Source organism: Aedes albopictus, chromosome 1 (assembly GCF_035046485.1).
Source record: "Aedes albopictus strain Foshan chromosome 1, AalbF5, whole genome shotgun sequence".
NCBI classification, from domain to species: Eukaryota; Metazoa; Arthropoda; class Insecta; order Diptera; family Culicidae; genus Aedes; species Aedes albopictus.
In genome coordinates this window covers 325,812,959-325,828,367 of record NC_085136.1, presented here as the reverse complement: position 1 = coordinate 325,828,367, position 15,409 = coordinate 325,812,959, and the positions used below count along the sequence as shown (strand labels likewise).

Here is a 15,409-nt window from a genome sequence, read left to right as displayed (position 1 = left end):
TTTGGCAAAACTAGTGTCGCTCCCCCCGATAACTTAGAAAGTTGGTGTCTTCGGAAAAGTTGATCAGAATGACAAGAACTTACATAAAAATAAACACTTGGTTCAAAATTCTGCCACTAGGAGGCGCTAGTGAACTTTCAAATTTTAGAAATCTCATAGCTCAGAATCCTGATAATTTAGGAAGTTGGTGTCTTCGGCAAAGTTGATCAGTATGACATAAACTTACATAAAAATAAACACTTGTTTCAGAATTCAGCCACTAGGCGGCGTTTACTGCTTTTTTTCGTATTTTTTCGACTTTTTTGGGGGTTTTCGGCTCAGCAAAACTAGTGTCGCTCCCCCCGATAACTTAGAAAGATGGTGTCTTTGGCAAAGTTGATCAGAATGACATAAACTTACATAAAAATAAACAATTGTTTCGCAATTCTGCCACTAGGCCATGCTAATGAACATACACATTTTAGAAATCTCATATCTCAGAATCCTGATAACTTAGAAAGTTGGTGTCTTTGGGAAAGTTGATCAGAGTGACATAAACTTACATAAAAATAAACACTTGTTTCGCAATTCTGCCACTAGGCGGCGCTAGTGAACATGCAAAGCCGAAAAACCGCCAAAAAAGACGAAAAAAGATGAAAAAACCCGGTAAACGCCGCCTAGTGGCAGAATTGCGAAACAAATGTTTATTTTTATGTAAGTTTATGTCATACTGATCAACTTTGCCGAAAACACCAACTTCCTAAGTTATCAGAATTCTGAGCTATGAGATTTCTAAAATTTGCAAGTTCACTAGCGCCTCCTAGTGGCAGAATTTTGAAACAAGTGTTTATTTTTATGTAAGTTTATGTCATACTGATCAACTTTGCCGAAGACACCAACTTTCAAAGTTATCAGGATTCTGAGCTATGAGATTTCTAAAATTTGCAAGTTCATTAGCGCCGCCTAGTGGCAGAATTGCGAAACAAGTTTTTATTTTTATGTAAGTTCATGTCATACTGATCAACTTTGCCGAAGACACCATCTTCCTAAGTTATCGGGATTCTGAGATATGAGGATTTGAAATTTTACTTGCTCACTAGCGCCGCCCAGTGGAGGAATTTCGAACTTCGCAACTCATTGTCAGTAAGTTATTGGTGTACCCAACAACTTTCCCGAAGACACTATCCTTCCAAATTATCAGGGTCTTGCGCTGTCGCATATCGTAACGTTTGCTTGACAACCTGATATGGTTCCCGTAGTGCAATTTAGCATCAGATTGTTGATGGTCCCTCTAGCGGCCAAATTGCCAACTAATCATATGAACCAAAGTTCTAAATGGTAGATCTTATCAAGCCCTAAAACTTTGCCGAAGAAAGTATTGCGTTAACTCTTAACACACCCGAGATAATAGGCCACACCCCCAAATTGCCGAAATCCCATAAGCTCTTAGTCTCCTATTAAGCGGATTCCTATTGCGCCCCCCGACCAGTGATCTTATAAGAGTCTCGACTGTACCCAGTTTCACGTTACCGCATATCTACTAGCAACCATGCGACTCCATACCTGCTGTGGGAGACTTCAATGATGAGGAATTTTTTAAAGCGACGAACCCAAACGATTAGAAAACGAGAATACATTGATGACATTCAGAATTCTTATAACACGGCTCCTCCCACTTTATGCCCACCACAATTCCTCAGGTGTCTCTCAAACAGTTAAGCAAAGTTTTGAAAGGTAGTTAGCTTATTGTATGTCCCAACTATTCACAAAAATAAATAACTTACCAAATCTTATGAAAGAAGCGAAATCAGGGAAAATCTTTCTCAATCAAGCCAGTCCTACCACACCGGTAATGTTTCACATCTTTTCGAAAAAAAAAAACATAATGCGTTTTATTTTTGGTTTTAAGTACTTACACGAAAAAATATCAAATCTGTTATACTGTTGATAATTTAATTTAATTTAAAAAGCCTAGAGTACTTGGTTGTAGTTCTGTTTTCGTTCTGCCCAAAAAACATCTCTTAGTTTCTTGTTGCCTCCTTCCCAGAACCACCATGCCGCCGCCGGACATTCTCACCAATCTTTTCGAACCATTCGTTTCCGCTCGCACTCTTGGGCACATCGCACGCACTACTGCCACACGCACTTCCGGTATCGTGTCCCTCTCTCTCTTTCTATTGTCCCCCTTTCCCGCTGGTAGCTTCTTTTACTTGTTTTTTTTTTAGTTCGCATGCACATGCACAGTTGTGGTATATACCGCCGCATCACTTGTGTGTTAGTTTGTTTTCTTCTCTTTCTCTTACTCGCTCTCTCTCTCTCTTCTCAGTTAGGAAACCTTGGATGCATAATTTAATGAAAAAATGAATAGTTTAATAATTTGCTTTATACATTTTCTCAGCTAGCTTATGCTTCTCTTATCTTGACCTCTCTCTGTTTCTTTCTTGACAGTTTTCGTCCTCATCCTCACGTCGGAGTACCGTAAGCGCAATGTGATTCGTTGACTTCATTTATCCGCAGTTTTGTTTAAAGTTACTTATACTTTGTTTGTTTTTTTTTTTCTTTCTTTTTGTTTGCTTTCGAATTAGTAAAGAAAGTGTGTTTGTTTGTGTGAGGGGCGTGTTCAGTGTGTGTGTGAATTAGTTGTGTGATTTTAATATAAAATACACAAGAGGGTGCTGGCAGTGAGTGTGGGTGTGACTGTGTTCTAGTGGGTTCCAAGATATACGAAAAATTGCGTAAAAACTTCGGTTACCGAGCCGAAACGAAACCGAAACAAAGAAATGTACAACACTGCTCTGCAAGACGTTTTGCAATCTTTAGATAACATTTTTTTTTCTCGTTTAGGTCTATTCAAGGAATAAGGGAGATATTTCCAACAAAAGCACAGGTATCAAGAGGGTTCTCAATCACAACGATCACATTCAATAGAGGTTATGCTTCTGCGTTTATCTCGATTATTTCGTTACAAGAGGAGAATATATTGACTATAGGGCTTTTTTTTTCTTTCTTTCTTTCAGAAGTTGTGTATTCATTTGCGCCTGCACTGACGATACTCGAGGCCACCATCTAGCAGTCTGGATGGCCGATCGCGATCAACGAGCGGCGCTAGTAGTCCGATACAATTTATACAGGTGTCTGTTCAATTCTCATTCTGCTCTATCTCACCGGCTTTCTCTGTATACATAATATGCTTACTTACGCTAAATCATCACTTAAGTGAAACCGATTCGAGAAAGGAAGATTTGTTCGCTTTTTCTGTTCGTTTTTTTTAATCGCAGGGAGTTTTTGTAGATATATAATAAATAAAACCAAAGAGATATAAAACAATAAAAAATCATAAGTTTATTTGGGTTCTACGTTTGTCTTTACTTGTCTCTTACTAAATCACTTTGTACAGTGTGGGGATGTACATCATAGTTCTGATAGGTTCTTCCATTCGGGTTGGTTTTACCGTTGACAGTTTGTGTGTTTCTGTTTTGTGTGAATGGTTGTATGTATGTAGTAGGATCTAGTCCAGTTAAATCCAGCTTCTTCTAGTTCAGTTCGCCTCTGACGTAGCAAAAAATCGATCTTTCATCTTTTAGTGGTTGCCACCATCAGAGTGCTTCGCGCCAAATGCCTTTCATTGCGTTTTTCAATGTGATCATCTTAGAGCTAGGTTAAACAGCAGTATCGATATTGTAGCGAGAATCATCCAGCCCTTGCCGTAATGGTAGTGAAGCGTGATCGATGTGCTTGTTTCGCCGCATTTGCCTGGAAATTGAAATGGAAGTTTGCATTAGATTAACGTTTGTATTAACGGAAAGCTTAAATATTGAGTTTCTGCATAAAGTTAGAAACATTTATTTGCTTATTCCTGCACGAACTTTTAAATAATCAATAAATGATCCTTTGTCAGAGCGTTAAAATTTTACAATTTCGAATATCAAAGCAAAACTATAATGAATCCTTGCTATTGGTAAGTGATCGTTACCGTCTTACCCTGCTTATTATACACCATCGTTTCCCAAACATGGCTCTTTCGACCCACCTTCTATCGTCACCTCGCTTTCCGTAAAACAATCTAATGTTTTATCTTACACTTTTCATATCAACCTCTTGCTAACAATCTCCATAGGAAAGGACAAACATCTAAATCCCAGAGGACATACACTATACGTACATCGCTCAACCCTTTCTCACCCCCATCGTACTCACCTAGAATGGTAACATTCGCCATAGTCTTATGAATCATGGTTGGAGCGCTTCCTCCCATTCCGGCACCATTGCCACCGCCACCCATCGATCCGGTGCCACCCGCCGACCCAAATCCTCCCCCGTTGCCCCACTGACCGCCGCCACCGCCACCACCGCCGCCACCATCCTGGGGATGTTGCTGCTGCTGCATCCCGGGCCGATGGCAGCTATCACCGACGTACACTTGCACCTGGTTTCCCTCGATTGGCACGTAGCTGATGCAGACGCCATGCTGCGAGCTCAGGTGCTTCGCGATGATGAACGTCGTCTGGTTCTCCTGCCAGTGACCGTGGCAGGTGTACGCTGAGGTGGTGGGGATGAGAGGGGAAGAAGGTTAAAATCAATCACCGAACATCTCCGAGGCATTCGAGGTGATACTTACTTTCCTCTTCGTCGTTTTTACATTTTGGCTTAACTTCTATTACAGTGTTCTCGTTACATCCTATGAATAAACGTCTGTTGGTATTGTGATTAATATTACATCCCATCGTTTCTCTACGAGCTCGGGTTGATTCTGGAAATGAAAACATAATGTTTGTGATGGCATTAGTTGCTGTGTTTGTTGCAAACGTTGATCCGTAATTAATAATCTATTATAGTTTATTTTCGAGTGATTGCCCTTTTCTCTCTTCAATATTCTGTCTCCTATCATCCTTTTCTTATCTTCTGTCACTTTTCTTCTATATTCTGTTATATGTTCCACCTTTTATTATGTGTTTATTATTACGTATCTTCCTATTTTGTTATCTTTTCCAATCATCCTGCCATCCAATCTTCTTGTCTTCATGTAACCACACTTTTCTGACTACTCAAGTAGCAAATATTAAACAGACAAGTCACGGCTGCACAAGAATTCTCTGTGACTTACTTCTAATATTGTGTAGGAAGTAAGCCACAATGACTTCTATGCGTGACTCTTCTGTGACATATCATTGAACTGTTCCTCTATTTCTCACTTCCTTATAACTCTTTCTCTCTCTATGCATTTATCGTCCTATTCTCTTATCTTCAAGTCTCGTTATCAGTCTATAGGAAATTCAACGCAAAGCTTAAAAGCGTAGATGGCGCTTTTCTTTAACAGCTATTTATGCACCCCAGGACTAACTACTTAACATACAAATATAGGAATTTTGCAATTATTGTAAAAGTTGGCGACTTTCACACAATGTATTGACCATAAATATGATATTTTTGCTTCCAAAGTTGAAAATTTTACGTTACCTGACCTCACATATAATCGCCCATATTATTATCGAAATGTCTCTCCATCATTTTAGCTTCCTTTTAACCACTTTCCTATCTAACAGCCTTTCTATCGTCATATGTTTTTAATTCTCTTTCTACTTACACTGTGGTGCATAATTGATCGGACAAACGCCGATTTTCATACAAAATGGCCAAGTTTGAGATGCTGTAACTATGGTTTGCTTTGATGGATTGAGCTCAATTTTTGACACGGAACTACAAATATGCTGAATTTTGTATATACAAAATATAAAATGTTTTCGTTCACAGGTTTGGGCGTGGCAAGGCGTTGAAAATATTGCAAAGGTGATCGGACAGCGGTACCCCTTTGATTTACACGCGTGCCGCTGTCCGATCACTTTTGCAATTTCTTCAACGCCTTGCCACGCCCAGACCTGTGAACGAAAACATTTTATACTTTGTATACACAAAATTCAGCATATTTGTAGTTCCGTGTCGAAAATTTAGCTCAATCCATCAAAGCCAACCATAGTTACAGCATCTTAAACTAGGCCATTTTGTATGAAAATCGGCGTTTGTCCGATCAATTATGCACCACAGTGTATCTTTCCACCTATTTTGTGTTCAGACTGACTCCCTTTTCTTCTATCGTCTTATCTTTAATCTTATCTCTTTTCCTTTGTATATTCAATGCTGTTACAGAAACATTTAGGTTTATTATATGTTTGTACATCCATGAAATAATTGTTACCTAATTGGAAATTTGTCGTGTTCATAGTAGGGAGAGAAGACTTAATCAATATTTTCCGAAAGGGGAATTGGAAGTTTTTTTTTATTTGTATTAACGAGCCCCACCCTGCACTTGCCTTCCAAAGGAAGTATTCACGTCCCAAGTCACAAAAGAGTCACGGCGGCGCAGGTTTTTGTAACGCAAATGTTACTGTGACTAACTTCTAACAAAAAAACACTTACTTGTTAGAAGTAAGTCACAGTGACTTCTTCGCAACAAAATCATGTGCCGCCATGACTCTTCTGTAACAAGTGTGTTACTTGGGATTTTGTTAGGTCGTCAGGAGTGGGATTCGATCCCTGGTCCTCGGCGTGACACACTGATAAAATACTTTCGTAAAAGCTCAACGAATATGCTTCGTAAAACCAGTTTTCGTAAATTGAAAGCAATTTGCGTAAAATGTACGGTCCATTCGTACCACCACGCTGAAACAGTACAAATGGAGTTGTATCATGTACGAAATCACGAATCCGACAGACGCTAAGCTTGCTCCCGCTTTGTAGAATGAAACAAAATAAACAAATGTCAAACGTTTTTACTAATCATGCGTAAAAAGAAAATTCCGCTTCGTAAAATGCAACAAAGCTTTGCAGTCATCACTGATGTTTGAGTGGAGCGCAGAGACAGCAAAGCAACCTGTTTTCATGTGCATATGACGGTGCGTGTGCGAGAAGAGGAAAGGAAGCATGCTCTCAGTTGGAAGTTAAAGTTATTTATAAATTGAATCAGAGTAGAAAGCGTTCTGGTTGTTTCCGAACGGTTTCAACAAGCGCCTACAGATGGATGTCTAGCACTGGTAGTTATCAATCAGAAGATGCGTGTTCGGAGCCTGTGAAAACCAAGCTGATACACGCGTGCTATTTTTTTTTTTCAACATGATTTATGTCGGTCCGACAAAAAAGAGACAGAAAAAATCTGTGTTATTGTGTCGGAAAGATTTTTTTTACAAAACGAGCTCAGACACACTACGAATCTTTTCGTTGCAAAAAACAACGAATGGCATTCGTAAACCGGACGAGCGATTTCGTACAATGCAACAAAATATTTTTTCAGTGCAGTCATGTGCTTCAACCAGCACACATTGTCCCGTCCATTTGAAGGGTGATTCGGGCTAGTAGCAGTTTAAGAGATAAGGGACGTACGGACACTCTTGAGCTAAGGGCATTTCATATTCAAACATAATTATAAATGTAAACATCACTCGCTGTTTTACAAATACATATATGTTTTACCCATTTCCCCTTGCTAGCACTCTGGAGCAGTGTTGGTAAAAACTCAAAATCTCAAATCTCATGCTTGAGTTGTTTCACGCGCGATTCTTGACTCGCCAAACTCACCGCCGAAAAAATCATACATGAGTTGACTCGTGATTTCACTCATTGCGTTATTTCTTGGTGTCCTTATTATTTACATCGATGTTTTTAGGATTATATGATAGAGCAAAAGCAAACCTATCGTACAACAACATTGGATGTCGTTCAAATTGATTTGGATTCGTTTTACAAGAAAACGAGATTTCGGCGCATGACTCGTGAGAGCGAGATTTTGCGTGAAAATCTCGCGCGCGAGAAAATGATTCAGAATCGCGCGCGAGTTTGCTCACGCAGGAGCGGTTCATGAGTGTGTTTTGAGTGTGATTTTACCAACACTGCTCTGGAGCCCATTGAAACACCCTAAAACCCTTTAAAACCCATTTTCAAACTCCAATTAGATGCCCGGAAACTTCTATCAAACTCCTTTGTCTTACCCTGAAACTTCCGAAACTTTCTTGAGACGTCCTGAAACTCACTTAAATTTTTCAAAGCCCCTCGGAACGCCCAGAAACTTCCTTTTGAGATCTCCGTTAACTTCTCTTAAATTCACCTGAACCCGATGAAACCCCTTGAACCCATTGTGTTGGGAACCACTGAGCAGATCAGCATCTCTCCCTATACAGCTCGCTCACTGAAGGCAACGACTCTGCCTTTCGGTTGATACACAAAGCAATCAATTAGAATGAGAAGTTTTGTAACCGTCGTGCTGTAAACGTGTCGCGTCTATTATGTAGTTTTTTAAGTGTAAACAAAGTCTACATTTTAATGTGTTCTTGTTTACTCCTGGAAGTTTAAATATACGACATTGTGTCACGGCCACCTCAAACTCCAGGACGTAACACCTTGAAACCCTCGAAAACACCCAAATCTTCCAATATTCCCTCTGAAGCACTCAGGACGACCCTGAAACCTCATACAACCTTCGTAAATTCACTTGGAATGCAACGAAATCACTCGAAAAGCCGCCTGGGACTCCACTGAACTTCAACTGAACTCTGCTCCCTGAATCCATGAAACTTAAAAAACGCCTTGGAACCCCTTTGAACCCATGATGCCCCCACCAAACTCCCTGAAACGCCTTCACGGGCATTGCAATCCATTTAAACTCTCCTGAGACTCTCCCAGAAGCTTTTTTGGGTCACATTCCGTCTAGTGAAAAAAAAACTGAAAAACTAGAAATGCCTTGAATCCGCACTGAAAGTGCTTTTGAAACTCCCTGAATCTCTTTCGAGTCCTTGAAAGTCCTTGATTTTCGCTAACACCCCTGAAAACTCCATGATGCCTCCTTCGGCACCCCCTGAAACGTCTTTCATTCCCTCTAATACCCCCTGAATTACTTAGCCACTGAAGTCACCAGAAGCCCCTGTGATACCTCCTGAAATGCCTTCGAGCGCCTGAATCCTATCTGACAGCTCTTTTAACCCTCTCAAATTGAAGTCTTAGGATTATTATAGGGTTTTTCAGTAAAGTTTCAACTTGATTGTTCTAATTTGATCTAACGATTCTGTCGAGATTGTCACGATAATTTACAGGACTGGTCAAGTCAAGAAGTCAACTACACATAGTTGTCCCATGCTATACGGGATTCCCATATAACATAGGACAATTATGCGTAGGACGGCAATTTACAGGCATTACTGAGGATTTTATGAACATTTCAAAAGATTTCAATGAGTTTTGGGCGGTTATATGAGGTTTTTAGGGAATTTCAGGGGATTTATAGGGTTCTCATGGGTGTAAATGAGGTTTCGGGGCTCTCAGATGGCCTTAGGAATATTCAGGCTTATTGAACTTTCCAAGACCTTTCTGAGGATCAAGGATTCGGTTACCAGTCGGTCCATGAACTTTTCGTTAAGCAAATTTCCTTGAGTTTCTTGGGTAAAGAGTATTTTCCTGCCTGCCGATATACACAAGTAAAATAACCATTGGCAGAGGAGGCTCTCAGTTATTAACTGTGCAAGTGCTCATAGAACATTAATGTGAGAAACAGACTTCGTATCAGTAGTGAAGGTGATACGCCAAGAAGAATGAGCTCATAGAGGCATTTCAGGGGTCTCAGACAGGGATGGGACAATTCTGTTGCAAGAAGCTACATTCTCTTGCTGTTGACTCACTTCAGAAAGCTCGTATCAATATGCAACGTATAGAAGACTTCATCATTTATATTTTCACTGAAACTTTGTCAAACGATGTACTGGCGTACAGTTAACACTTATGTCGAAAAGAAAGAAGCCAATGCATTTTTCCACGGAGTGAATGTAATTTACACTCACCGTGCTCCGTATACGTGAGCAACCCTTGTGTTAGTCGACAAACGTTCAGGTATAAGTCCTCCGTATATTGCATTTTAAAGTATGCTTCTGGACTGAGACAGTAACAATTAAATGTAACTTTTTGCAAGTGAATGTTCGGGGTCAGATTATGGTCTTAGAGGGATCCATTGGAACTCAGAGTTTCATGGACATTTCAGGGGATTTCAGTGGATTTCCTTGGGGACTCATGTGGTTTAAAAGGCGTTTCATGAGGGTTTCAAGACGTTCTAGAGGTAAACGGTAGTTTCTAGACATTTAAGGAGTGTTTCAGGGAGTTTCAGAGATTTTCAGAAGCGTTCAGGGATATTTGAAAGGGAGGGGTCTGAAGAGGGCCTTATGTAAGTTTCCGAGGAACTAAGTGGGCATTTAGGGATTTTCATAGGTGTTTCAGGGAGTCCAAGTCGGGGATTTTAGAGGCGGGCCTGGAGCTCCCTGAATCCCTCTGCAATGCCCATTTAACCGTTCCATACTCTTATAAAATGACTTTGAACACCCTAATACAAATACGAACCGTTTCCTGTGACCTTCAAAACCTTTCTCGTCCCATTGGAATGTCCCTGAGACGCAATTAAAACTTCCTGAAATCACCTACTGAAATCTCTAGTGATACCCCCTGGAACGCTCTGTAAACCTTTTCTGAAGCTTCAGCCTCCCCATTGGCGTCATCTCAAACAAACCCGCAGTAGAAAAATCTGTTCTGGCGAAGTAAGTTTTCTTATTTAGATATATATTTGAGTGAATCCAAATATGCCCATTATTTTGACAGCTTTGAAAACACTGAAAACGAAGAAAAAAACAAGTCTGGTCATCTAAACAAGCGAAAATGCGTATCAAAAAAGCACATGGAAACATTTACAAGCGTTCAAGATTTTTCAAAGCGTTTCAACGCGTTTTAGGGTGTTCGAGGATGTTTCAAAAGGGGTTTGAGAAATCTGAATTTCTCCCAGCCGAGTTTCACGGGGATTTCAGCAGAATTTCAGAGGCATTTGAATGCGTTTCAGGTGGTTTCAGGCGGGCTTCAGAGGGCTTCACAGGCTCTCAGGTGAGTTTCACGGGGTTTCAAGACTTTTTAAGGCGTTTCAATGCGTTAAGGTCATTTCAAGAGGATTCCGAGGGGTTTAAGAGCATCATAAGCTCTCTGATGAGCTTAACAGCTTTTTCAGTAGGATTTCAGAGGCGTTTTAAGGCGTTTTAGCACGTTACATAAAGTTTCCAGAGGGGTTTTTAGGTTTCTTCATAGGCTCCACAATGACCATATGGCTGTTTCACGGCTTTTAATCAACAGGGGGAGAGTTTGGTTCAGAAGCGATCATGGCGTTTTGGTATTCTAAAAAATTTCTGGGGGTGAGGGCCGAGTTAGGGGCTACAGAGGTTCTCAGGAGAATCGCAGTAGATTTTCAAGGGCGTCTAAGGCGGTTTCAGAAGGTCTTAAGGTGAAGTTCCCTTGAGATCACAACAATAATGCTGTCTTCTACTTGAATCAACTTTCCAACCATCTACTCGAACCGAACAAACCAAGCGGTTCACATTGTAGTGTACCTTGGCCAAAAAAAAAAGCGAAAGAAAGTATCTACGGAACTGAACCTTATCAATTAACTAGCATAACTTTACATATTGATTTTTTTGTGTACATTGACTTAACTTAATAGTGTCAATGACACAACTTATTCTCGAAAAAAATCTCGAATATTTATAAATATATCAGTTTGCCCTGTATTTAATACTTTTATCGCACTATGCTCTGTTTTGTTTACTACTTTTGACAATTCTTTCCTCTTTTCTGGTGCGCTTCTTTCGAACCGTTCTACCGTGATACAGGGTGATGTTATACATCATATGCGATCGTGTGTTGACTGGGAATGTTGATCTGCACTATAAACGAAAAATTCCAAATTGCGAAGAAAACGGTATTTTTTCATATGAAAAATAAACAGCATTCCGACCAATTATAAGTACCGCTGTACAACAACACTCAGTTATACGGTACGCTCTTCACTCCAATCGAGTTTCAATTCTTACCGCATTCGAAATTGAATCGGTTTAAGGCCACAAATGTTAAAAAATCGCGAATTTCTAGTGACAAATGATTGTTGAACCGAAAGAAATAACAGTTCCCAACAATTGATCAAATTTTGGCAGTGCTGGTGAATTAGTAAGTGAAATAAAACGTGACTTGAATAAATTGCGCGACGGTCTCGCTAAAGAAAAAAGTGTGCTGAGTTCTACATTTTGCCGTCAATTTATGGAATTATAGCAATTATTGAAAAGAACTACTACTCAATGCAGAGTAAAACCAACAACTAACAGCAAGTAGCGATTCCAGTGGGATTTATGCAGGTAAGATAGCATATTGCCCGTTGCGAAGATTTGTAGATTCCGACGCGAATAAATGATTAGGCTCATTTTCAGCGTAGGTGCGTTATAAATGTTTGTTTACAATGCAAAACTATCACCAAATGTGTACCTAACAACACAGCGTAAAATATTCACCAGGACGCGGTCTGGTTTTATATCTGTGGGCCCACGCAAGAAAAATCCACGCAACTAATTTTCGCGCAGGTGGACATCAGGTGGAATCTCCGCAATAATTCGATGAATTTGTTCCGTCAGCCTTCTTGCTCGTCGATGATTACGGCAAGGGGAAGGAGGGAGTGGGAGTGCGTGAGCGCCATACTGCCTGCCATATTTGTGCTGTAGCAACCTCGTCCTTAAAGACAACTAACACTGGCGCTTGTATAATCGGATTTACTCAAGGGAATTTTCGAAGATTTTCAAATAGATATTGAACTCAGCTCTTGACAGCATATAGTTGCATGCGACTGTTTAACCCTTTCGAGCCAGAGAGCCCAGACAACCAATTGGGTTTTTAAATTAAGAAAAATATATTGATTTTTTGATTTTATACGAAAGAGCACCTTTTTCTGAACCACCATGATTTTTTTCAGATTTTTAGAACTTAATTTTGGTACCTGAAATCGATTTCGAAGAGATTCTTCGAAATCACCTTTTGACAGCTGGCCAACTGCTTGACAGCTCCATCCAGTACAAAATACGACGAGGGGTGATTCGACCAATCGCTCCCATACAAACTTCAAACTGATTTTTAAATAGGTTCCCGGGCTTCAAAATTCATGAAAATTTGGATTTTGGCTCAGTTTTGCATGCAGATTCTGAATATGGAATAGGAAGCAATCAGTGAAATACTAGATTGAAAGTAGTGAGCTGGATTTTTGTATGGTGAGATGATCAATTCTCCGTTTCTGCAATGAAATGGTGCAAACAGCTTGGGTTATTTGATTTCTTGCCTAATTTGATGCTGTTTGAGCAAAAGTTTGGGTAACTGTGTTGTTGTATTATTTATTTCTTGCAACTTCAACAATACAGTTACCCAAAGTTTTGCTCAAACAGCATCAAATTAGGCAAGAAATCATAATACCCACGCTGTTTGCAGCATTTCTTAGCAGAAACGAAGAATTGATCATCTCACAAAAATCCAGCTCACTACTTTCAATCTAGTACTTCACTGATTGCTTCCTATTATCTCAATACCGCTAAAGAAGCCAATTCACACGTAAAGCGAAGTTTACGACCATCTCATAGTGCAACTAAGCGTAAAAGTTTCATCGCATAAAACGCTGCGAATATGTCCTATACATGCAAAAGTGGAGGCGATATGCGTGCATTGACTATGTGAGTTAAAACGATATCTTCTGCGATTATCGATGATAGTACACATTGCGACGTAATCAATCATATTATGCGAGTTGTTTTATTAAAACAAACAAAAAACAACTCACATTGCCCCCGGTGTCGAACTTATTACTTCTGGATTAGCTGCCGGTGCCTTATACTTAACACCACACAATTCTTGAGAAACAGGATGATACATTGCAATACCATTCTAACTCATCTCAATGTCTTCTAAAATAAAACTGACTTACCTGTGGTGTCCCAGTACGGGGTAGCTTGGCAAACAATGCAAACCTGCACGATAAATTTTGCATTTTTTTTACAGGGGCTAGTTCAAAACACTTCGAAACTAATACACCAGGGCCACTAAAACAGTTATAATGATTTAATTTTAACACAAACGGTTCACTACCGAATGATTTTTCACTTTCTCGGTACGGATCCACAGTCCAACCACAATCAAACAGCAACTTTCCATGTGTTATCACATTTCAAATCACATTATGTACGCATAACAGATTATCGTTTATGCGAGTTTGTATTGATATGTAAACAAACTTGCTTGTGCATTTATGCGAGTTAATCAACACACTAATGCAAGAAGAGCTGTCATAACAAAACAAAGTTCGCATAACCATGCAAATTGCGAATTTGAATGCTATGTTATGAGTTTGCTCGTGTTATTATGCGATTCAGTTTGGTTCATCGTAAACAACCATTAAAATGTCGGGTTTTGCGATGAATTTCGCACTTTATTTGTTGCATTTGGTGTTTACATTTATGCGATTGTGAGGTATGTTAGTGATAATATGATTAAATCTATGCATTTTATGCGAGTTCTGGTTGTCTGGGAGAACAATATGACCCCAACGTTGAAACCAAGCATTAGTAACGTATTTGAGGACAGCGAGGTTGCGGCAGTGAAGGCAAAACAATCAGGCTCCAAAGGGTTAAGCAAGAATGTTATGCCAACACTCAAGTTATGCTGAAGACCAGATCACTAATATTCAGGAAAGGTTTTAGAGTGCTTTAAACAGTCCCTTTAATCTTTCGCTCTTGTGAACTCGTCGAAAACTCCCTATAACTTCAATCGCTGCCTTTTTCCCGTAAACCACCTGTTGCTGGCAGCACTGCGGAACTATCGTCTAACTAATCTTCGAAATGTCAAAAGTAGGTGAGGAGTCAGGTTTAATGAGAGAAAGACAGAGTAGTCGTGACTTAGCTAATAATTTTCCCACCGATCAGCAACATCGGTGGCAAAGAAGTTGTGTTAAAGCTTAGGAACGTGCCTCATTAGCGTTCTAATTTATCCTATACATCTAAAATGTTAAACTAGTGCAGTTAAAACGAAATTGATGAATTTACAACTAGCTATCACAGTAAGTTCCACCTAAATCTAATTGAATTAAATACAACCTAAAATTACTATCACAGATATGTACATCGAAAGTATTACGGGACTGAGGACAGACATGTTTGAAACCCATAAATGTAAGTAGTAGTATGGGACACACATCAAATTCTCGCTCCAGTCGACTTTTTTGATTCCATTTAGGTCCCATATGAGCTGTGCAAAATTTCAGCGCAATCGGTGAAACTATAATTTAGCGCAAGCGGTTCAAAGTTTGCATAGGATTTACTATGGGAAAAGTTACACTTTCAGATAAAAAATCCCAGAGGTTGCCCCTTGTCTCCTTAATTCAAATCGATCAATGTTTGTTGTAGAAAAATCATTTATGAAACTTTCCTTCGAAGACCGCAAAACAATTGGATGCTTGTGAAAAAAGTTATTGATTTATTACCGATTAGTGATCCAACGTACGGCTTTTTGTTTTGTTTTATTAGCAGCACTGTAGCTGCTGCCTTGGCTGCTGCTGTTTCTG

The 15,409-nt window shown here is 39.7% G+C and overlaps 1 protein-coding gene across 2 annotated transcripts in view; it reads right to left on the bottom strand.

Annotated features, from left to right (window-relative positions):
* Positions 1-3,298: 3,298 nt before the first annotated feature.
* The window catches only part of LOC109402928 (uncharacterized), an 82,529-nt gene continuing 70,418 nt past the window's right edge, over positions 3,299-15,409 (bottom strand). For both annotated transcript variants that reach the window (XM_062847260.1, XM_062847261.1), the window contains exons 11-13: positions 4,598-4,729; positions 4,177-4,518; positions 3,299-3,732 (exon numbers count right to left, since the gene is read on the bottom strand). In XM_062847260.1, the coding sequence (XP_062703244.1) occupies positions 3,623-3,732; positions 4,177-4,518; positions 4,598-4,729 (584 nt within the window). In that variant the 3' untranslated portion in view covers positions 3,299-3,622. The remainder of the gene's footprint in view (positions 3,733-4,176; positions 4,519-4,597; positions 4,730-15,409) is intronic.